Source organism: Scyliorhinus torazame, chromosome 16 (assembly GCF_047496885.1).
Source record: "Scyliorhinus torazame isolate Kashiwa2021f chromosome 16, sScyTor2.1, whole genome shotgun sequence".
Classification (NCBI taxonomy): Eukaryota; Metazoa; Chordata; class Chondrichthyes; order Carcharhiniformes; family Scyliorhinidae; genus Scyliorhinus; species Scyliorhinus torazame.
In genome coordinates this window covers 49,209,213-49,233,293 of record NC_092722.1, presented here as the reverse complement: position 1 = coordinate 49,233,293, position 24,081 = coordinate 49,209,213, and the positions used below count along the sequence as shown (strand labels likewise).

General features: G+C 52.1%; 1 protein-coding gene and 1 non-coding gene across 5 annotated transcripts in view; both read right to left on the bottom strand.

Annotated features, from left to right (window-relative positions):
- Positions 1-24,081, bottom strand: part of disp3 (dispatched RND transporter family member 3) — an 876,012-nt gene that overhangs the window by 266,022 nt on the left and 585,909 nt on the right. For all 4 annotated transcript variants that reach the window (XM_072478461.1, XM_072478460.1, XM_072478462.1 and 1 more), the window contains one exon: positions 7,782-7,921. In XM_072478461.1, the coding sequence (XP_072334562.1) occupies positions 7,782-7,921 (140 nt within the window). The remainder of the gene's footprint in view (positions 1-7,781; positions 7,922-24,081) is intronic.
- LOC140393438 (U1 spliceosomal RNA) lies at positions 4,944-5,110 on the bottom strand. Its single transcript, XR_011935619.1, has one exon. It is a non-coding gene; the product is annotated as a U1 spliceosomal RNA (small nuclear RNA).

Here is a 24,081-nt window from a genome sequence, read left to right as displayed (position 1 = left end):
GAACAGGCCCTTCGGCCCACAATGTTGTGCCGAACCTTTGTCCTAGATTAATCATAGATTATCATTGAATTTACAATGCAGAAGGAGGCCATTCGGCCCTTTGAGTCTGCACCGGCTCTTGGAAAGGGCACCCTACCCAAACTCAACACCTCCACCCAACACCAAGGACAATTTTGGACACGAAGGGCAATTTATCATGGCCAATCCACCTAACCTGCACATCTTTGGACTGTGGGAGGAAACCGGAGCACCCGGAGGAAACCCACGCACACACGGGGAGGATGTGCAGACTCCGCACAGACAGTGATCCAAGGCGGAATCGAACCTGGGACCCTGGAGCTGAGAAGCAATTGTGCTATCCACAATGCTACCGTGCTGCCCATAAGAACAAATAAATCTACACTATATCATTTTACCGTATTGGACAGTGGACCGTGGAGGTTCCTGCACCCAGGAGAAAAGGAATTCTCATACTTTTCGCAAGTACACAAGGTGTACACCCGTATCAACTTCTTCCAGGGATCACGGGAGCAGAATACTCCGCGATCGTTATCTCCGACCATGCTCCACATTACATGGATGTGAGGTTGGAAACAGGCCATGCCCAGCGCCCCACATGGAGGCTGGACACGGACCTTCTGGCCGACAAGACCTTCTGTCAAAAAACATTGCGGATCATAGGCGATTACGTTAGTAACAACCAAAATGGGGAGGTCTCACCCTCCATGTTTTGGGATAACTGAAGGCGTGATTAGAGGAGAGATCATAGCCTACAAGGCAAGCAGAGATAGGGAAGAGAGGGTGGCCAGGCAGGAGCCAGTGGACTCCATTCTGGTAGTTGACAGAAAGTACTCCGAGGCCCCAACCGTAGAGTTGCTGGTGGAGAGGAAAAAGCTGCAAATGGACTTTAACCTGCTATCCACCAAGAAAGCAGAGTACCAACTGCGCCAGACACGGGGGAACCTTCTACGAACACGGAGACAAGGCTGGCCGCCTATTGGCTCACCAGCGGAGAAAGCAGGCAGCTACGAGAGAAATAGCCCAGGTAAAGAATAGCACAGGCAGACCGTAAACAGAACCTAAAGACGTCAATCAGGCATTTGAGATCCTCTACCGGGGACTGTACACCTCCGAGCCCCCTGATGGGTACGCGGGGTCGAAGCAGTTCCTCGATGGACCGGAACTACCAGTTGTGGGGGAGACAGAAGGGGGGAGCATGAAGCACCATCAGATGTGGGAGAAATCATGGAGAGCATCAGCTCCATGCAGGTGGGGAAGGCACCGGGACCCGATGAGTTCCCGGCGGACTTTTAGAAAAAATTTGCGTCAGTCCTGGCCTCACACCTAAGGCACATATTCACGGACTTGCTAACACGGGGGACTCTGGCACCTATGCAGGCCACAATCTCGATGATACTCAAAAAATATAAAGACCCGGCGGAATGCGGATCATATAGACCCATTTCACTGTTGAACAAAGGTCCTGGCCAAAAGGCCGGAGGGCTGCGGACTGGAGGTGGTTGCGGTGGACCAAACGGGCTTTGTCAAGGGTAGGCAGCTCATCGCGAACATCAGACAGCTGCTGAACATAATAATGACCCTCCCCGGGGAGAGAGCACCAGAGGTGATCGTCTCCCTGGACGCAGAAAAGGCCTTCGACAGAGTCGAATGGAAGTACCTCCTCGAGGGACGGGGTTAGGAACGGGGTTCACTGCCTGGATGAGACTCCTGTACAACGCTCCCAAGGCGAGCATCCAAACTAACACCACCAGCTCTGAATACTTCCAGCTACAGAGAGGAACAAGATAGGGCTGCCCTCTGTCCCCACTCTTGTTTGCGCTAGCGACCGAACCCCTGGTGATAGCCCTGCAGAATGCGAAAAGCTAGAAGGGCATCCGGAGAGGAGACAGAGAGCACAGAGTTTCACTCGATGCAGATGACCTGCTCCTCTATGTCTCGAAACCACAGAAGGGACTGAAGGCAATACTGCAGATCCTGAAAGAGTTTGGAACCTCTTCGGGCTACAAACTTAACCTGGGCAAAAGTGAGACATTCCCAGTGAACCCAAATGGGGGAGGCGCAGAGCTGGACCATTTAAAACGGCCCAGAATAGATTCCATTACCTGGGATCCAGATAGCCAGAGACTGGACACAGATCCAGAATTGGAACCTGACCAGACTGGTGGAGGAAGTAAGAAAGGACCTACAGAGGTGGGGCTCACTCCCACTCTCCCTGGCGGGAAGAAGTGCAAACGATCAAGATGAACGTGCTGCCGAGGTTCCTCTTCCTGTTTAGATCCATACCGATCTTCCTCCCCAAGGTCTTTTTCCAAAATGTAGACGGTCTAATCATGGCGTTTGTGTGTGGGGGGGTAAGAACCCAAGAATTCCCAAACCGACGCTGCAAAGAAGGAAAATCAAAGGGGGCTTGGCTCTACCGAACTTACAATATTACCACTGGGCAGCAACGGCAGAGTGAGGGGATGGGTACATGAACCCGACTCAGAGTGGGTACAGATAGAGGAGACCTCCTGTAAAGGAACGACCCTCCGGGCCCTGGTTACAGCAACACTCCCATCCTCCTCAACAAGATACACAACGAGCCCAGTGGTAGCAGCCACACTGAGATCCTGGGCCCAATTAAGATAACACTTCAGGCTAACTAAGATGTCCCCCATGGCCCCCATCTGCGGCAATCACAAATTCCCTCGAGCCATGCTAGACAACACCTTCAAAAGATGGAGACAGGTAGGGCGCTCTGACGGTCAGGGACTTTTACGTAGGGCAGAAACTGGCGATACTGGACTAACTGACAAGAAAGTGGAAACTAACAAATGGACAGGAAATGAGACACCTCCAAATAAAACGTTTCCTATGCAAGGAGACAATAGGGTATCCTGAGGCTCCAGAAACCACACTATTAGAGGACCTGATAGGCACAAGCAGCAAGGAGGGGGGGACTATGTGGGAAAATATACGGACAGTTACTGGACAGAGCTTGGACACCACAGGGCGAGACCAGTCGAAAATGGGAGGACAAACTGGGGACAGAGGTGGGGTGGGGACTCTGGAACGAAGCACTGAGCAGGGCTAACTCCACCTCCTCCTGCGCAAAATCAGCCTAATACAGCTCAAAGTGGTGCACAGAGCGCACCTAACCAGAACCCGAATGAGCAAGTTATTCCCGGAGGTGGAGGACAAATGTGAACGGTGCCAGAGGGGCCTGGCAATCACAGCCATAAGATTTGGGCATGCCCCAAACTTGCTGGGTTCTGGACAGCCTTCCCTGCGGCAATGTCCAAGGTTGTGGGGGTGAGGGTGAAGCCATGCCCAATTGTGGCAATCTTTGGCGTATTGGAACAGCCAGTACTACACATGGGGAAGGAGGCCAATGCCCTTGTTTTTGCTTCCCTAACTGCACGCCGGAGAATCCTGCTCGGCTGGTGCTCAGCAGCACCACCCACAGCCGTAGACTGGCTGGCAGACCTTTCAGAATTTCTCCACCTGGAGAAGATTAATTATGCCATCCGAAGGTCGGAGGAAGGCTTTCTAGATACATGGGGGCAGTTTGTCGGCCTGTTTCAAAACCTGTTCGAGGCAGCAACGAGGAGTTAAGATTACAGGAAAGAGAGGAAGAAAAAGATGGATTTTGGGAAAAAACCAAGATAGATGAGGAACCAAAGGAATGCGCAAACCAGGGAGAGGGAGGGCGGGGGTGGAGAAGACAGAATGAAGGTGGGAAAGCCACAAAAGAGGAGAAGAGGAGGGAGAGGGGTAACGCAAAAGCACAGCGGAAGCCAACGGGGGAGGGGGGGGTACAGGGGGGAGCACGCAAGGGAGTGGGGGGTGGGGGGGGGGCTGGGGAGGTCGTCGACAGAAGGGACCATAGGCCAAGCCAGAGGGCGGAGAAATGTATACAGGGTTAATTAAAGGAAGGACAGGATAAACCTCTCTGTACAACAAAGTAAATTAACGCGGTTAAGAAAAATGTGGATGTATATAGACACAATTGTTTATAAATATAGAAAATGCCAATGAAAAGATTTCCAAAAAAAAAAGGACCTGCAGAGATGGAACACACTCCCTCTCTCCCTTGCGGGGAGGGTGCAAATGATGAAAATGAGCTTATTGCCCAAGTTCCTCTTCCTGTTTAGATGCATCCCGATTTACATCTCCAAAGCCTTTTTCAACTCACTGGGCAAACTGATTATTGTATTTATGTGGGTTGGGCAGAATGCAAGGATCCCAAAGTTATTACTGCAGAGAATGAGTCAATGGATGGCCTAGCCCTCCCAAACCTATAATATTACCACTGGGCAGCGATGGTGGAGAGAATATAGGGGTGGATAAAGGAGCCAGAAGCTGAGTGGGTGCTTATGCAGGAGAGTTCATGCAGAGGGATCTCCCTCCTGGCCCTAGCCACAGCAATTGTCCCATCCCCGCCTAATAAATAATCAACGTGCCCAGTGGTGGAAGTGTTATAAGCCAGGGTTTAGAAAACTCCAAAGTATATCATGGAGTTCACCTGACCTACAACTATTTATTTATTTTGGTTACGATGAGCACAAGGGCCTGCCTTTCAGGTGTTATTCAACAGAGGCCTTAAGCACTTTTAATCAAAAACAAAGTTTATTCTACGAATTTAGTTAACATTTTTATAAACTCACAGTAAGCATTTTTATCAACTACCAACATAAATACCCCACACAGCTACAGTACTCTATGTATAACCGTTAATAAATTCCCAATTAAGTTGTTCCAATTTAATAACAAGATCTCATAAACCAGAAAACCCTTTTCAAAGGTGTGGCCCAGCACACAGCACTCAAGACCTGGTTTGGATGCTTGTGTCCTTTACAAAACAGCAGGTTTAAATTTCTTCCAGAAAACAAGTATTTCTTTTCAAGTTATCAAGCAGTCCATAAACAGCTTTAAAATGCAGATAGAGGAAAAAAACCTTCTTTTTCAACCTGTGCTGTACAAATTTTGCAGTCGAGTATCCTGCATTTGGGGACATTGCAGGCGTTAGCACAACCAAAGTGCAATGGCCTAGCCTCGCCCTGGGCAAACCACCTTCTTGATTATGATTTTACCCCTGCCATGTAAGTACCTGTGTGCTGTACAAGCCAGTTCAAACTCAAAGCGAAAGTAAAACCAACTCAAAAACAAAAGTAAAAACCCAGAGCCACAGCCCAGCTTCACCCACACAATTACATCACTGAAGTCATGTGATAAGACAAAAACATTTCTTAAAAGGTCACTCCCATGACAATAGCAACATTCCAGTCGTGAAACCAACTACGACAGCATTTCAGACTAACCAAAATGTCCAATAAAGTCCTCATCTGCAATAACTATGGACGGCACCTTTAAAAGTTGGAGACAGGAAGGGGGGATGTTGACATATTGGGACTTTTACAACAACAGGCTAACAACGCTCGAAGAACTGACAGAAAGATTCCAACTGACGGGGGGCAATGACTCAGGTATTTACAAATCAAACATTTCCTACAAAGGGAAACAAGGACGTTCCCGCAACCACCACGATAATCACTCTTAGAGGACCTGTTAGACGCGGACATCTTAGGGAAATGGAACTGTGGTGATATGTAGGGAGACTGCTAAGGGGAGCTAACACACATCTGGATGAGACAAGGGAGAAGTGGAAGGAGGACGTGGGGTTGAAATAGGGTGGGGACTCTGGAGCGAAGCACTGCAGAGGGTTAATTCCACCTCCACATGCGCAAGGCTAAGCCTAATGCAGCTAAAAGTGGTACACAGAGCCCACTTAACTAGTACCTGAATGAGCAGGTTCTTCATGGAGGTGGTGGACAGATGTGAACGGTGCCAAGGAGGCCCGGCCAACCACGACCACATGTTCTGGTCTTGCCCCAGACTTGTTGGGTTCTGGGTAGCCTTCTTTGAGGCAATGGCCAATGCTGGAGCCATGCCCGAGAGTGGCAGCCTTTGGAATATCAGAACAGTCAGATCTATTCATGGGGAGGAGGACCAATGCCCTTGCCTTTGCCGCCCTAATCATCCACCGGAGAATCCTGCTCGGCTGGCGGTCAGCAGCACCACCCAAAGCTGCAGACTGGCTGTCCGACCTGTCGGAATTCTTCTAAATGGAGAAAATTAAATTTGCCATACGAGGGTCGGAAGAAGGCTTCCTCAAAATGTGGGAGCCATTCACTTGGTTGTTCCAAGACCTGTTTGTTGCCAACAACTAGGAAGCCAAAGAACAGGAGGGAGTAGCGACACAGTAATGAAGATGGGGGGGGGGGTTTAGAGAGGGGGGTCAGGGAAACATGGAACTCAACCAAGCCCAACAAGAGAAGCATGAAACACAACGGGGGTGGGGGGCAGGTGCAACAACCTGAATCAAAGAGGGGAAGAGGAAAAGACAAAGAAAAACCCGGTAGGAGAAACGCAGGGGACCACAACTGCCACTGCTAAGCCAGAATCAAACCTGGGACCCTGCAGCTGTGAAGCAACAGTGCTAACCACTGTGCTACCATCTCGATTTCCTCCCACAAGTCCTGAAAGACGTGCTATTAGGTGAATTGGACATTCTGAATTCTCCCTCAGTGTACCCGAACAGCCATTGGAGTATGACGACTGGGGGCTTTTCACAGTAACTTCATTGCAGCCTTAATGTAAGCTACTTGTGACAATGATAACTATTATTATAATACTACAAGGAGGATAAGGAAAGGAAACTATGATGTATGTATGTAAATTGGTGAAGCCGATATATGTATAAATAGTTTTAGTTTTACTTTATCTTTTGCTTTCTCTCTTTGTTTTTGTTTCATCTCCTAATGTGTGTTCATATTTATATATCTGCTCTGTAAACCAAAAACTCAATATAAACATTAAAAAAAGAAAAAGTAGTCGATACTTGAATAAGCACGGTGCTCATGAGGAAAGTAAGAGAAGTCTTTTGTGCCTGGATGTAGGAAACGTGAAGGGTGCATGCTTCACCTATGAAACCAGAAGTCCATTTAACTCCTACTTAACCCCGGGATCTACTGTATCCCATTATTTAGAACCCTTTTGGAATGAAGTTGGAAAGGATGGGGATGTAAAAAATAAAGGCAGAATAGCTTTTACACACTTGTTCCACAATGTACCTCAGAGGTTCTATTAAAGTCATGAAACGGAATGTGGGGTGGTTTTAAAAGATCACTTGATATGACACCACATGTCCTGCATTTTTGCCCAATTTTGTCCCAAATAATTCATCACAGGTTTGGAACCTGCCTGGTCTGTATAGCTCATATACTCAGATATTTCTGCATCATTCGCTGAATAGAAATTAGAATCTAACAACACACAGATTAATATTATAACATTGGGTGGTGGGTTACAGATAACTCAGGGAGCCTACGTTGCTGTGGCAATGTGCGCTTTTACATGCATGGAGAAGTCAGGAGCTATGGATTGTGATGATAGAGGCTCCAACTTTCTTTCCATCACTTGACTGACCAGGAATCTCTGTGGCTCTTACCGCCTGGCATCAGCATGTGTCGTAAGGATTTGCAGGTTGATACTCAACCTGTTTGATCACGTTATGAACAAACTTTCCTTGGCCATCAAATTCTGGAGTAGTACTTCAACCGGAGCTTATGGCTCAGAGGCAGGGACGCAACCTATTCCCTCATTACAACATATACTGACTTCTTAAATTACACCCACAAAGTTATGCTCATGTTTTTCAACCCTGCCACCTTTCACTTTGGCGCATACATACAGAAGAAACAAAAAAAAATTGCTCCTACCTGGAGTAGCAGGATATCTCCAGGGGTGAGATGTATTGACTCCAAATGCAGAGTGCAGCTGGCATGAGGAACAGAACAGCCACCCAACAGCAAGCAACTATCAAAGACATGAACAGTCCAAAGTCATGGACAGCTGGGATCTGGTAGGAACAAACAGGATTATTATTAAAGATCTTTAATAACAACACAGGTCAAGTGGGCCGTGAGTCAGTACTGAAAGTGGAATAATCTGGGTGGTGGATTAGTATGCTATCCTTGATTCAAAAAGCCAGACTGGTTTCCTTTCCTGCTGCCAGAAAGTTCAGTGCATGAAATGCATCTTTGGCAGGCACATTGTATTTCCTGGAGTGTACAAACACACTGATCATGATTTAAGGCTAAATTGGTAGGTTGCTCAGTGAGGCCAAAATTGTAGCTAGTTATGGAAAATGAAGACATCTTATTGATGAACATGTCGGGCCACTCTGAGGACTAAGGAATTAAATTGGGACGAAGAAATTAAATTGGGGCAATAAAGAGAGGGCTTTACTTTGAATGCAACCCTTCAATTCCTGATTGAGGAGGACATAATGTTGAAACTGTCAACTAAATTTAAAACAATCATCCAGCATTAACACTCTTCACATTAATAATTCCAGAAAAGTTACTTCCAAATAATATATTCTCAACATTAATAAAATGCAAGAGTCAAATCAACATTAGTGAAATGCACTATGCCTATGTTATACTCCAGATTGCCAGTTGGTGAAGAAAGAAACCAGAGCTTGGAACAACTTCATACCTGTGACAATAAAGGGTTATTATTAGATTTATTCACAGAACAAAATATTAATGATATCTATCTTCTGACTCCACTCGACCCTCAGATCTCTTCACATGTGCTCAAGGAACCATCCAATCAATGCCCTCCACCTATATGTAAATAACCTCAATTGATACAATTAGCAGTCTATCATCTAAGTTACTAATTGATAGACAGATGCTGAGCTTCTGAACATGAACAGAGTTAATCAAAGCAGTTGAACATGAACAGAGCAACTTTCGCCTGTTTGAATGTGGAAAGCATGTACATGATAACTGGAGTTGTAATCTTTCAGATCAGTTATAATTGCTCTGACTTTTCTCGCAATGCAAGATTGTGAACTCAAGCTTGGAGTGTGGCTTGAACCCATAGGGCGGGATTCTCCGTTCCGCCAGCCCTGTTTTCCAGCGCGGTGTGCCCCTGATGGAAACGGGATTCTCCGTACCCGCAGCTGGCATGAGGGTTTCCCATTGTGGCCAACCATGCCGTCAGGAAACCTGCAGGCATGGGTGCGCTGCTGGCGAAGTGGGGGATCCTGCAGATAGTCTCTGATAGACAGACAAGAGGGCTATCACTGATATCAAGTTGACACAAAAGTGTAAAATGTTGAAACACAATATGGGCAATAATCAAAGCTGTAATGGCATGTAAAAAGTGGGCGAAGAAATGAATTTAATATTTTTAATTCCTTCTTGGGTTATGAGTGTCACATGCAAGGTCAATATTTACTGCCCATACCAGGTTGTATTGAGGAGGTGGTGTTGGACCTTCTTGGACTGATTGCAGTTTAATACAACTGAGTGTCTGGCCAGACTATTTCAGTGAACAATTAAGTGGCAATTATATTGGTGTGGGGGAGACGTGGTAGCGCAGTAGTATTTTCACCAGACTAGTAATCCAGAGACCCAGGGTAATACTCTGGGTTTCAATCTCACCATGGCAGATAGTGAAATTTGAATTCAATAAAAATCTGGGATTAAAAGTCTAATGATGACCATGAAACCATTGTCAATTGTTCATCAAAATATTTGGAGTTTCATAAGAACAACAATTAGCATGGTTAAAAAGTCCCATGGTACTTTAGAAAAGTGATTATCAAACAAAATTTGACACAGTGTAACTTAAGGAAATTTTAGGGCAGATGAGGTCAAAGAGTTAGTGTGCTGGCTCGAGACAATATACCAGAGACTTCCAGTAACTACAAAGAAGGTTTATTAACAGAAGCCAAACGCAACTATGTACAGGATTAGAGTGATGCTGGATAGGACTTAACTCTACAGCTCTGGTCCACATTGCCTGGATCCCTGCTCCCAGGGCTCCGTACTTTCTCTATATTGGTTAGATTTTGCGTGCTCCCCACGCAATTGATCCCAAGCCGATCACATGGACCACAAAGCCCGTTCCCATAAAGGGGCTGTATTACCACAGGTAGACATTAAATAGAAGTAGAAAATTTAGGCAGGGAATTCCAGAGTTTAGAATGCATGCTGCAAATGGTAGAGCAATTAAAATCTGTACAGTGCGAGAGGCCTAGATCGTGGAGTGGAGATATCTCAAAGTGTTATGGGTTATAGGGAAAGGCCATAGCGGGATTTGGTGAAAATCTTAATGTTTAAAGCTAACATGGATGAGGGTTTCAACAGCAGGTGAGCTGAGGCAGAGGTGGAATTGGGTAATGTTATGAGAGGTAAAACAGGCAATCTTAGTGTAGGTGCAGATATGTGGTCAGACTGGGTGACAATGACAGGTTTCCTTCCCACAAGGGCAGTAGATGTTGGAAAATTAATTTCAAATCTAAATGTGATGTTCAGCCTTTCAAACAGATATGAGGATTCAGTCTTGGGGCGCGATTCTCCAGAAAGAGTTCTAAGTGTGGTAGCGAGTGGGGACTGCCGTGAGCTTCGCTATTCAACGTTAATTGGTCCACTTAATGAGGCCCCATGGGCTTCTCGCTGCAAATGAAGGATCGTCAGCTGATTCACCAGGACAGCGCTCGCCAGACCCCGCTAACAAGGTCGAGCAGCATTTGAACAGCCAGCTCCAGTCAGCTCGCAGCCATGGGGTCAAGATGACCGGCCCCACGATCGGGGATGCAGACCGGGGGAGGCCATTCGATGCGGTGGAGGTCAGGAGGGATGTCCTGTTCCCCCGAGGGTCCCAGGCGATGAGTAACAGGGCAGCCAGTGCCACCTGGAATGAAGTGGCGGTGGCCGCGAGCTCGGGGAGAATGACCAAGAGGACTGGTCTCCAGTGTCGCAAGAAAGTCAATGGCCTACACCAGGCAGCATGGGTGGGTTGTCACCAAACAGAGAGGTCACCAATGTGAAGGTTGATGCATGTCGCAGATCCATCGGGCCCCACCCAGAGACCTGTCACAAGTGAGTTGTTATTGCCATACTGACTGACCCATCCTGCCCACTGACTATATGTCCATTCTCCCACAGGTCCTCCAGCAGTCGGCACAGTGTGCCACTCCCCTTCCTCCCACAAGACCGCTTTGGAGGAGAAATCCGAGGATGTCACAATCGACGCGTCACAGCTGTCATCCCCACCATCCACCAGCGCAGATACATGCACCTCAGGGAAAACATTAGTGGACAGCCTTCTGGGGCACAACCTGGTGAGCACCACAAAATTGTTGATGTACATCAGGTGGAGGCAGGTGAGACAGCAGTCGGAGGTCTGCTGGATCCCAGGATGCAGCTCAAGCCAGCTGCCCCTCTGTCCCGAGGCCCAATAGGCACAAAGCAGGAGGAAAGGATATTGGGTGTCAACCTGGACCGGCTCCCCCTGAGTTTCATCCCTCTGATGAGACCGCATCTCAAAATCAGTACATGGGACAGGGCGGCACGGCTGTGCATGTGACGTCGACAAGTGCAACGGGGTCCTCCGGCCCCAGAGGACGCCCACCACCGGCATCGAAGGCCACGGGATGTGGTAAGCAGCTGGCTGCCTCCACCTCAGATGTGCACCCTGGAGACACATCCAGATGTATCGGTAGAACAAGAAAGGTGAAGCACGTTGAGGATCACTGCGTGGGGGTATGTAGCTGGTAATGAGGGGGGTGAGGGGGTGGTAGGGAGAATGGGGTGGCACCATTAGGAGAATGGGAAATCGTTGGACACCTGTGACACATTAAAAACCACAAGTAGTGGGTCACTGTCTGTGCGGAGTCTGCACGTTCTCCCCGTGTCTGCGTGGGTTTCCTCCGGGTGCTCCGGTTTCCTCCCACATTCCAAAGACGTGCAGGTTAGGTGGATTGGCCATGGTAAGTTGCCCTTAGTGACCAAAAAGGGTTAGGAGGGGTTATTGGGATAGGGTGGAAGTGAGGGCTTAAGTGGGTCGGTGCAGACTCGATGGGCCGAATGGCCTCCTTCTGCACTATATGTTCTATGTTCAGTTTGACACCTCTGGCACTTTCTGCGCAAGGGCTTGACCTCTGAACCCTTGGCCCATCTCTACAGGCATCTCCCCTCCCTGGGCATACCGCGTGCATGTCATGGGTATGAGCGAGCACTCAGCAGACAGGCAGCAATCAGACTGGCATAGATTGGCATAGACTGGCACAGACGGGCAGCACGGTAGCATTGTGGATAGCACAATTGCTTCACAGCTCCAGGGTCCCAGGTTCGATTCCGGTTTGGGTCACTGTCTGTGCGGAGTCTGCACATCCTCCCCGTGTGTGCGTGGGTTTCCTCCGGGTGCTCCGGTTTCCTCCCACTGTCCAAAGATGTGCAGGTTAGGTGGATTGGCCATGATAAATTGCCCTTAATGTCCAAGATTGCCCTTTGTGCTGGGTGGGGTTACTGGGTTAGGGGGATAGGGTGGAGGTGTTGACCTTGGATAGGGTGCTCTTTACAAGAGCCGGTGCAGACTCGATGGGCCGAATGGCCTCCTTCTGCACTGTAAATTCTATGAAATTCTATGATTGAAGAGCACTGGCGTTCAACTCTCTGCAGGTTATCATCAACCCCCTGCCCTCGACAGTGACCCACTGACGGTGCCAACACAGTCCCAGCATCCTGAAGTGATGTGACACAAGACTCTGAGAGGGTGGGAAGTGGCAGAGGGTAAGGTATCAATGATGGACCAGGCCACGTCCTATGTGTAGCAGGCGGGTATGAGGACCTCCTGGACCTGCCTGGCTTGATGAACCCCCGCTGCAGCCTGTCCTGCTGCCTCAGCAGGTTGTGGGTGGTCGGTGAGGCAGACGGGTAGGAGTGAGGGACACCCCCGGAATGGGTACACATGATCCAGAGGTTGGCATGGTGATGCCATGTGTTACCCGCCCAGGGCCTCCCCCCACCCCCGCTGAGCACTGGGGCAGCAAACCCAGCATCCCATGATCTTTGCCTGTGAGCAAAGATGGCTACTCACCTCCTCGGCTCCCCGCAGAAGCCATATCGCCAGGATCACATTTTTAAAAACGAGTATTAATTGGTGCCTTGCTGGGTATGTCGCTGAATCATAGGAGCCCATTGGATATAGGGTCACGTTAATTGTATGGAAATAGGGCTTAAGTGGTGATAATTGGTTTCTCATCAGGCTACGGCGGGATCCCGATTTCGCTTAAGGGAGTGGGCCGGTTGTATCGTAAACTGTTTGGTGCCTGGCACGGTTCTTGTTTCCGGCCTCTCCTGCTATTCACCAGCCCAGTTTCGCTAGAGAAAGAGCACAATGAGCCTGGAGAATCTCGCCAATGGTCTCAACTCTGCTGTTAATCCTTTAGACCACCCTGCTATTAAAACTAAACATGCTGCAAATTGAACAGGCTGAACAAGTCAATCTCGGTTGTGCCAATGAGGTTACTACAATCAAATTAATTAGCAATAGCAACATTCTATATCCTAGAATAATAAATACAGAAGGAAGTCACGTATCTTACCGTATCTGTGCTGGCTCTTTGAGAAGCCATTCAATGAGTTCCATTCTTTTTGCCCATCGCCTGACAATTTTTCCACTTCATGTATTAATCCAATTCCCTATTGCTAGTTACTATTTGAAATGAAATGAAATGAAAATCGCTTATTGTCACAAGTAGGCTTCAAATGAAGTTACTGTGAAAAGCCCCTAGTCGCCACATTCCGGTACCTGTTCGGGGAGGCTGGTATGGGAATTGAACCGTGCTGCTGGCCTACCTTGGTCTGCTTTCAAAGCCAGCGATTTAGCCCTGTGCTAAACAGCCCCTGCTGTTTCCCCCACCCTTATCTTCGGGGGCCCACTTAGTCAGAGGAACAATGGCTGTTGTTCGGATCTGAGGCTGTTGGGTTCGAAGATATACAGGAGAACAGCTAAGGTGTCCAACAGCTAAGCGTTGACCTTGAATTTACTTGCTTCTGTTGATGCTGGTGGACGGGTCTCTCCGCTTTGAGAGCCAAGTCCAGGAGAGCAAATCTCTCGTGGGGGTTCCTTCTTATACTTGGAGGGGCTTTGCGTGCCTTTAGGCGGGCCTTAAACTTTGTCCCAATTAATTGGGCCGCTCCTCGATCACTGTTATCGATCTTGACCAATAAAGGGGTGGGTGCCCTGATAGCTGGGCGTGTCTTAGGTGGCTGTTGGCCTTGCTTTGTTTGTGCTTTTCGGTTGGGGAACTGGCGCCGGGATGTCTGCAATAGTATCGGTTACCCGAGTGTCATTCCTTTGTTTCCTTGAGATGGGCCATCAATATGCTAATCGACCCATAGTTTCAATTCCATCTGGGAGCTGTTTCCCAAATATACATTCAGGCTCTGTGCCTGCTTGTTTTCTAGCATTGCCCACAGTTCCCTATATTCTTTGGGAGCGTCCATTTTGTATTCTGGAAGTGGCCATCCCAGATGGCTACACCACACACCCATAACCCAAAACCCCGTCCGTCCGTCAACCCGGAGAGCGGGTGAACCCCTACCCTGCACCACATGTTGACACCCATATCGGCGGCCATGGCCGGGTGCCCTTGCCACTGAGGCCACCAGCTATCCATCCCCTGGGCTGCATGCGTCGGACTGTGTAACACTAATAACACTGTTGTTTTTTTGATGGACCCGCCTTCCACGCACCCAGGAGAAGGCCGCCCACAACCGCTGGGAGGGGGGAAGACTGGAGGGGGACCGCATGACAGAGCAGAGGGCCCTGTATGTGGTCTGAAGCCCGCAAGAAAGTGAATTGCTGGGGTGGAGTTCAGCGAGTCCCTGCTGAACTGCGGTTGCCCATGTGGGTCAACCTCCCAACACCACCCCAACACCACCCTCACCCCCCATCACTCTCGCCCTCGTCCCCACACCACCCTCACCCCGCCCACTATCCTCAACCCTCCCACACAACCCTCACACCTCCCAACCACCCTCACCCCCACACCAACCTCACCCCCACCCCCACCCCCCCACCACTCGCACTGTCCCCCCGCCCCCCCCCGGCTCGCAGTCTTGTTCCATGCCTTACAGGGTCTGCCAGAGATGGGGCGGGTTCATATGGCGTCCCCCGCGCCCAGCCAGTGCCACAGCCGGTGCCTCCCCCCTCCCTCCTCCCCCCGGGGGCCGAGCAGCTCGGAAACCAGCCCTCCACCTTGTTGTAGCTGGTTGTCCTGCTTGAAGCTATGCCCTTGCTGAGCAGGAACTGGCGCAGCTCGTCACTCATGAAAGAGGACCCCCTGTCGCTGTGGACGTATGTGGGGTAACCGAACAGCGTGAAGATGCTGTTCAGGGCTTTAATGACTGTGGCCGCGGTCATGTCGGAGCAGGGAATGGCAAAAGGGAAGCGGGAGTATTCGTCCACTACATTAAGGAAATACGCGTTGCGGTCGGTGGAGGGGAGGGGCCCTTTGAAATCGAGACTGAGGCGTTCAAAGGGGCGGGAAGCCTTAATCAGGTGCGCTCCACCTGGCCTGAAAAAATGCGGTTTGCATTCTGCGCAGATGTGGCAGTCCCTTGTGACTGTACGGACCTCCTCTAAGGAGTATGGGAGATTGCGGGACTTGATGAAGTGGTAAAACCGAGTGACCCCCGGGTGGCAGAGGTCCTCGTGGAGGGCTTGGAGGCGGTCAATTTGTGCGTTGGCACATGTGCCGCGGGATAGGGCGTCGGACGGCTTGTTCAGCTTTCCGGGCCGGTACAAGATCTCATAGTTGAAGGTGGAGAGTTCGATCCTCCACCGCAAGATCTTGTCGTTCTTGATCTTGCCCCGCTGTGCATTATCGAACATGAAGGCTACCGACCGTTGGTCAGTGAGGAGAGTGAATCTCCTGCCGGCTAGGTAATGCCTCCAATGTCGCACAGCTTCCACTATGGCTTGGGCTTCCTTTTCCACTGAGGAGTGGCGGATTTCTGAGGCGTGGAGGGTTTGGGAGAAGAAGGCCACGGGTCTGCCCGCTTGGTTAAGGGTAGCCGCTAGAGCTACGTCAGAGGCGTCGCTCTCGACCTGGAAGGGGAGGAACTCGTCGATAGTGCGCATCGTGGCCTTTGCGATGTCCGCTTTGATGCGGCTGAAAGCCTGGCAAGCCTCTGTCGACAGCGGGAAAGTCGTGGTCTGTATTAGGGGGCGGGCCTTGTCTGCGTACTGGGGGACCCACTGGGCGTAGTATGAAAAGAACCCCAGGCAGCGTTTCAGGGCTTTTGGGCAGTGCGGGAGGGGAAATTCCATGAGTGCGCGCATACGTTCGGGGTCGGGGCCTATTATCCCATTGCGCACTATGTAGCCCAGAATGGCTAGCTGATCGGTGCTAAAAACGCACTTGTCCTCGTTGTATGTGAGGTTCAAGGCTTTGGCAGTCTGGAGGAATTTTTGGAGGTTGGCGTCGTGGTCCTGCTGATCGTGGCCGCAGATGGTTACATTGTCGAGGTACGGGAACGTGGCCCGTAACCCATGTTGATCAACCATTCGGTCCATCTCCCGTTGGAAGACCGAGACCCCGTTTGTGACGCCAAAAGGGACCCGTAGGAAATGGTATAATCGCCCGTCTGCCTCGAAGGCTGTGGACTTGCGGTCACTTGGGCGGATGGGGAGCTGATGGTAGGCGGACTTGAGGTCCACAGTGGAGAAGACTTTATACTGGGCAATCCGATTGACCATGTCGGATATGCGGGGGAGAGGGTACGCGTCTAGTTGTGTGTACCTGTTGATGGTCTGGCTATAGTCAATGACCATCCTTTGTTTCTCCCCTGTCTTCACTACTACCACCTGCGCTCTCCAGGGACTATTGCTGGCCTGGATTATGCCCTCCTTTAGTAGCCGCTGGACTTCGGAGCGAATGAAGGTCCGGTCCTGGGCGCTGTACCGTCTGCTCCTAGTGGCGACGGGTTTGCAATCCGGGGTGAGGTTCGCAAACAAGGACGGGGGTTGCACCTTGAGGGTGGCGAGGCCGCAGATAGTGAGTGGGGGTATGGGGCCGCCGAATTTAAATGTAAGGCTCTGTAGGTTACATTGAAAATCTAAGCCCAGCAAGGTGGGGGCACAGAGTTGGGGAAGGACGTTAAGTTTGTAGTTTTTGAATTCCCTCCCCTGTACCGTTAGGGTAACTATGCAGAATCCCTGGATCTGTACGGAGTGGGATCCTGCAGCTAGGCAAATCTTTTGTGCGCTGGGGAAGGTAGTTAAGGAACAGCGTCTTACCGTGTCGGGATGTATAAAACTTTCCGTGCTCCCGGAGTCGACTAGGCATGGCGTCTCGTGGCCGTTAATTAGGACCGTTGTCGTCGTCGTCTGGAGAGTCCGGGGCCGAGCCTGATCGAGTGTAACCGAAGCGAGCCGTGGTTGTAGTAGTGGGGTGGGGTCCGTTGTTGCCGTCCAAGATGGCGTCGGGGATGGACAAAATGGCCACCCACATACATCGCACGTGGCTGAGGGGGTCACAAGATGGCGTCGGGGGTGGAAATAATGGCCGCCCCCATGCGTCGTACAGGTCGGGGGCGGTCCAAGATGGCGGCGCCCCTCCTCCCCTCGTGGTGGTCGGGACCCAAAATGGCGGCGTCTGCGGGTCGCACATGGTGTGCTGGGGGGTCTGGGGAGCGCTAGGACCGCGCGGAGTTCCTGCATTGCGAGCGCCCGGGCCGCGGGCGCTAGGACCGCGTGGAGTTCCTTGACTGCGAGCGCCAGGGCCGCGGGCGCTAGGACCGCGCGGAGCTCCCTCGCCGGGGACAGCGGTGGTCGGGGCCCAGGCCGGCGGGTCAGTACCGCGAGCGCTGGGACCGTGCGGAGCTCCCTCGCCGGGGACAGCGGTGGTCGGGGTCCAGGTAGGTTGCGCCGGCGGGTCAGGCGTGGGGCGCGGGACGGTGGTGAGGGCCCAGGTCGGCGGCGCCGGCGGGTCAGTCGTGGGGCCGCGAACGCTGGGAGCGTGCGGAGCTCCCTCGCCGGGGACAGCGGTGGTTGGGGCCCAGGCCGGCGGGTCAGGCGTGGGGCGCGGGACGGGGGTGAGGGCCCAGGTCGGCGGCGCCGGCGGGTGAGCGCTGGGACCGCGCGGAGCTCCCTCGCCGGGGACAGCGGTGGTCGGGGCCCAGGCCGGCGGGTCAGGCGTGGGGCGCGGGACGGGGGTGAGGGCCCAGGTCGGCGGCGCCGGCGGGTCAGTCGTGGGGCCGCGAGCGCTGGGACCGTGCGGAGCTCCCTCGCCGGGGACAGCGGTGGTCGGGGTCCAGGTAGGTTGCGCCGGCGGGTCAGGCGTGGGGCGCGGGACGGGGGTGAGGGTGGCGTTCGAACTGCGAAAAACCCCCTCCTCTCCGTGGAGAGTGTTGGCCGGCACCCAAATCGGGAGCGCCGGCGGAGGGTCGTACATGGACTGCGGGGAGGGGGGTTGGGGAGCGTTGGCGGCGTGCAGGGCTCCCAGTTCTCCCGGGACCGCGGTGGTCGGGACCCAAAATGGCGGCGTCTGCGGGTCGCACATGGCGTGCTGGGGGGGTTGGGACGCATAGGCTGCCTGTAGGGCTCCCTGTGGGCCCGGGACGGCGGCGACCTCGCGGGACCGGCACACAACCGCATAGTGGCCCTTTTTCCCGCAGCTTTTGCAGATGGCTGCGCGGGCCGGACAGCGTTGTCGGGGGTGCTTCGCCTGGCCGCAGAAAAATCAGCGGGCGCCCCCGGTGCGACTCGGCGTTAGGACTGCGCAAGCTTGTGGGGTGTCCGGCAGGGGGGGGGGGGGGGGGTTTGCCGCGGCGGGTACGTACGGGGCCCAATGGCCTGCCGCGCGGTCGGGGCCGTAGGCGCGGGTATTACGCGCGGCTACGTCCAGCGAGGCTGCCAGGGCCCGTGCCTCTGAGAGTCCTAGCGACTCTTTTTCTAGAAGTCTTTGGCGGATTTGGGAGGATTGCATACCTGCCACAAAAGCATCGCGCATTAACATGTCCGTATGTTCGTTTGCATTCACCGACGGGCAGCTGCAGGCTCTTCCCAAAATCAGCAGCGCGGCGTAGAACTCGTCCATCGATTCTCCGGGAGCTTGCTGTCTTGTCGCGAGCTGGTAGCGAGCGTAGATTTGGTTAACTGGGCGAACGTAGAGACTTCTCAGTGCTGTGAACGCCGTCTGGAAATCGTGGGTGTCTACCATGAGGGTGAAAATCTCCGTGCTCACCCTCGAGTGCAGGACCTGCAGTTTTTGTTCGTCTGAGACTCGGCCTGTGGTCGATCTGATGTAGGCCTCGAAGCAAGTCTGCCAGTGTTTGAAGGCTGCTGCCGCATTCACTGCGTGGGGGCTGATCCTCAGGCATTCTGGAATGATCCTGAGCTCCATAGTCCTTTTTAGGCACGCTTAATAAATTGTGGCGCACAAAGACTCCGTGAGACGAATAGAGTGAAGTCGATGAGGCTTTATTAAGCGTGTCTGTTCCCCAGCAGCCCGATAGTAAACTGGCCTGCGGGGGAAGGCACCGGCTTCTTATACTTCGCCTTCAGGGCGGAGTATGAGGTCAACGGCCAACCAGGACCTGGGATCTGTCAGCCAATGACATTAGGGCTTCCAGTCCCACATGACCCCCAATACATACTACCACACACCTGAGATGCAGGACACCCTGGAGGCTCGAGAGTGAGGATGACGCTGACTTCCTGTCAGCTCTCTCCACACCTTCCACCATCCCAGAGACGCTCACCTCGGTTGGGCACTTTAGTGAAGAGGCTCCTGGGACACTCTCTCGTGCTCACCACACAGCTGACCCGCCTAAGCAGGTGGAGGTAGGGACGCCCGAGGGGGCAGACGGTTGGGGGGGGGGGGGGGGGGCAACTCCAGGGACTAGCTGCCATCCAGACGGGTTTCTGGCTTCTGGAACTGACAGTCCCATTGGTTGTGGAGATGCAGTCGCAGAGCCAGGAACTACATGAGGGTTTGTTGGCGAGCATCCAATATCTGCAAGTGCAGTTGGAGGCTTCCAACCATGTGCAGGAGCAGGAGGTGGTGCAGGCCATGCGTGCCACGCAGGCCAACACTCCACAGGTGGTGTCCACGGTGGAGGCATTGGGGGCAACGGTGTTGGCTATGGATCAGCCTGTCCAAGGCTTGGGGCATTCTGTGCGGGTGCTGGCTGAGGCCCAGGACAGGGTTGCTGCCTCACATACAACCATGTGCCAGAGCCACCTGGAAATCACAGCGGCGCTCCTGAGCGTGGCCCAGTCACAGCAGGCCATGGCTGGGAATGTCAGCGGCATTGCCCAGGTGCTGGCCGACGTGGCACAGACACAGAGGGAGGAGGCCTAGTCCCAGAGGGAGATGGCGCAGTCACTGACTAATGTGACACAAACTCAGAAGGTGGTGGCACAGTCAATGGGTGAGGTGGTACAGTCCCAGATGGATAAAAGCAATCCCAGATGGATTTTCCAGCATTTTCTCTTTAGTCCCAGATGGAGATGGTCCACCCTGTGCTCCATGACCACGAGCAGGCAGACACTGTCGAGCACCTCGAGGGCGGAGAAGGTAATGGGGCCCGTGCCGATGCCCCCCGCAGGGGACATGCCGCAACACTGCAGCACCTCGGACTAACTCCCCCTTCACAGGGCGAGAATCACAACAGGCCGCCTCCACTCTTGCTGTACCGTCTGGGGAACCACCAAGATGTAGCGTTAGGGCCTTTAAGGCCAGAAAGCTGGACACCAGTTAAGTTGGCATGGGTGCAGGGCACAATTTAGTTATAGGGGTTAGGACACAAATCTGTATACACCTGTTCACACTGTTACAACCTGTTTCGGTGCTCTATCAGGTGGGTGTGAGGGGTGGCTGGTCTGGTCTGGCCAGAGGGGGGGGCGAATTGGGTGAACGTTGTGTCTTGCACCCCCCCCCCCCCCCCCCCCCCCCTGACCGTCCCCACCACTGTCACCCCAGGGATTCAATGGGACCATGTGATGGAATGGCCAGCTCGCATGCAGGGATCACCCATGGGAACAGTGGAATGTTCTAACATGGGCAGCTGTCAGACATTGTCAAACGATAGCGAGCACCAGAGCTCATCGTAGAGCAGGTTGTCATCATCCTCCAACCCATGGACCAGACAGTGTTACTGCCAACCCAGGGCAGCCACCCCGTAGTGCAGCCTGTAATCACATTGAGGTTGCAGACGAGAGGGTGGCTGGGGGGAGGGGGAATGTAGGTGTGTGGTGTCATGTGAGAGTACCTTTAAGAAATGAGCGTTGAAGAAACATACCTTTTATAAATGGGTGTTTATCAGTGATGTCAGAGTGTGGGTGATCTGGACTGTCTGTCAGCTTTTTACTTTCGTTTTAGGCTGTTTGCTGCAGGGTGTGTTTTAGTTTCATTTTCAGTGTTGGAGCTGAAGCCAGACAGAGCAGTTGTACTGTTTATCTCTCTGCCATGAAAAGACTATCTCTTGATCATTTGGTGAATTCAGAATTATAAATGTTCTCAGTAGTGAATGTAAACCTCTGCTTCTGTTAAAAGGTATTTCTTTTGTCTTCTGGATGTTGTTTGGGAAGTTATTAAGGATTACTTAGTGTTGTATTCTTTGGGGGTTGTATTTAAATTGATGGTTGCTAAGATGTTCACTGTATGTTTTAAAAAGGTTAACTTGAGTTCATAGAATAAACATTGTTTTGCTTTAAACAATACTTTTTCATTTCTGCTGTACCACACCTGTAGAATGGGCCGTGTGCTCCCCATACCACAATCTATTAAAATTTGTGGGTCAGGTGAACTCCATGATACACTTTAGGGTTCTCTAAACCCTGACCCATAAGAGTGGGAAGGGATGCGGCGTCTGTGCCCTTGGCTCGTCTCACCCCTCCCATAGTTGGCGAGCCTGGAAGCGATCAGAGCATCCTGTGCGCGTTGACCCTGGAGCACACGTCGTGCGGCCTCCCGTGCCTGCCTGGGATCCATGTCCTACCTATTCTCCCCTCCCCCACATCCTCCTCGTCGGACAAGGTCTCGAGTTCATCCTCCTCCAGCACATCGCCCCTCTGCTGCACGATGTTGTGGAGGACACAGCAGGTTGCCACAAGCAGGCGGCCCTCTCAGCATCATCCTGGAGGGCCCCTCTAGAGTGGTCCAGGCACCTGAATCGCATTTTCGGGAGCCCGAAGCACTGCTCGATCACGTTTCTGGTTGCTGTATGGGCGTCATTGTAGCGCGTCTCCGCATCGGTCTGTGGCCTCCAATAGGTGTCATCAGTCATGACCGAAGTGGACAACCCCTGTCACTTAGGAGCCAATCCCCCAGCCATTGGAGTATAACCACTTGAGGGGTGGGGGCACCCATATGGCTGGTGTCACTCTGCAAAACCAGGGGCCAAGGTGGGTGGTCAGTGGGATGTGCAACAAGGTGGCTGCCTTGCAGGCCGTGGCAATGGCAGTCCGTGACTGAACACCGCCCCAGTCCCGTGGGCGGTCACCCCGGCCACTCGGCCTGTTCCCACTTCATTCCCCCTCCCCCGGGAGGGCCCCCCCTCAGCCCAGTCAGTGTCCGACCCAGCAGGCCAGAGTCGCATCTCTGTGTCCTACCTCCTCTCTCTCTCCCTCATCAGACATGACGGCGGTTTCACGATTTTTAAAAGCATATGTGAACCACGCCATCGGGAACTAGGCCCATCGGAGGCGGAGAATCCTGGAGGCCCCGGAGTACTGAGTCAGACCCGCTTTTGACATGCAAACGGTGTTTACTGTCTGCGTGTTCCGGACCGCATTGACACTGCTGTTGAGGTGACGGAGAATTGCGATTTGGCATCAAATCGGCACCCGACGCAATTTTGCTGTCAGAACCTATTCTCTATCCAATCGGACAATCCCGCTCCTTATCCCCCTTTTGGTTCTCTTGCCAATTAACTTAACCCTGTTGCAGTAGGGAAAATGTAGGATCTGAGGTACACATGGGACAGCAGGGAAGGGAATGCCTGGAAAAGGTGAACCTTTTTAAAACCCAAAATGCGGACAAACGTAAATTAGCGTACTAAACGCAGGCATATCTCAGGTAACACATTTCATAACCTACAAATCGAAAACGTTCAGCCTGGCTCCTGAATGTCTGGAAGAGGCCCACCCATATACATGTATCAGGGAAACAGAGCACTCACCACCTCATTATGGGCTGATTGTCTAAAGGACGTCCTTTTGTATTGCAAAGCAGATGGACAAGATGTGTCCACTGAACAATTAAAAGTAGAGTATGTCAGACAATGTATCCACGTCATCGAATCGGGGAAGTTACTATCACCTAATCAAACTGCTGGTATCGATAATCGATTGGATTGTAGTACTTTGAATCACTGTGGTAGTCTGTGTAGCGGTATTACGGTACCTGGTAATGCTGGAACACCATTGGTAGATATTGTATGCTTCCTATTGGACAAGCTGTATGGTAGCTCCACCCTGCTAGGCGGGGTATAAGAGCCCGTGCCGCCCCAGCAGCCTTCATTCTGTACCTGAGCTGCTGGGGGAAACATCTAGCTTATTAAAGCCTTCCGTTGGACTACAACCTTGCTTCAGTGGTCATTGATCGTGCATCAATTTAATAAGCTAGATTTAAAAGGATGAAGCTCCGAATCAAGCCGGAGTGTCTGCAACTCAGCCCCCATGCGGCGAACTCAGCGGCAATCTTCAAGCACTGGCTGGCGTGTTTTAAAGGATATCTCGGGACGGCCGAAAACACACCCACGGGAGAACAGAAAATGCAAATCCTGCACTCGAGGGTGAGCCCAGAGATTTACACCCTCATCGAGGAAGCGGAAGATTTCGATGCAGCAATAGAGCTGCTAAAAGGACATTATATTCGCCCGGTAAACCAGGTCTACGCCTGACATCTGCTAGCAACGAGGCGACAAATCCCTGGGGAATTGCTGGAAGAATTCGACCGTGCACTCCTGGTGTTTGGGAAGAAACTGCAGCTGCCCGCAAATTTCGGCGAGCGAACACACAGAACTCTTGTTCCGGGACGCTTTCGTGGCAGGTATGCTGTCCTCCCAAATCCGCCAGCGATTGCTGGAAAAACACACTCTAGGTCTCAAGGAGGCACGGGCCCTTGCAGGCTCCCTGGATGTAGCCTCCAGAAATGCCCGTGCTTACGTTCCCGACCACGCAGCAGCCCCCTGGGCAGTGTGG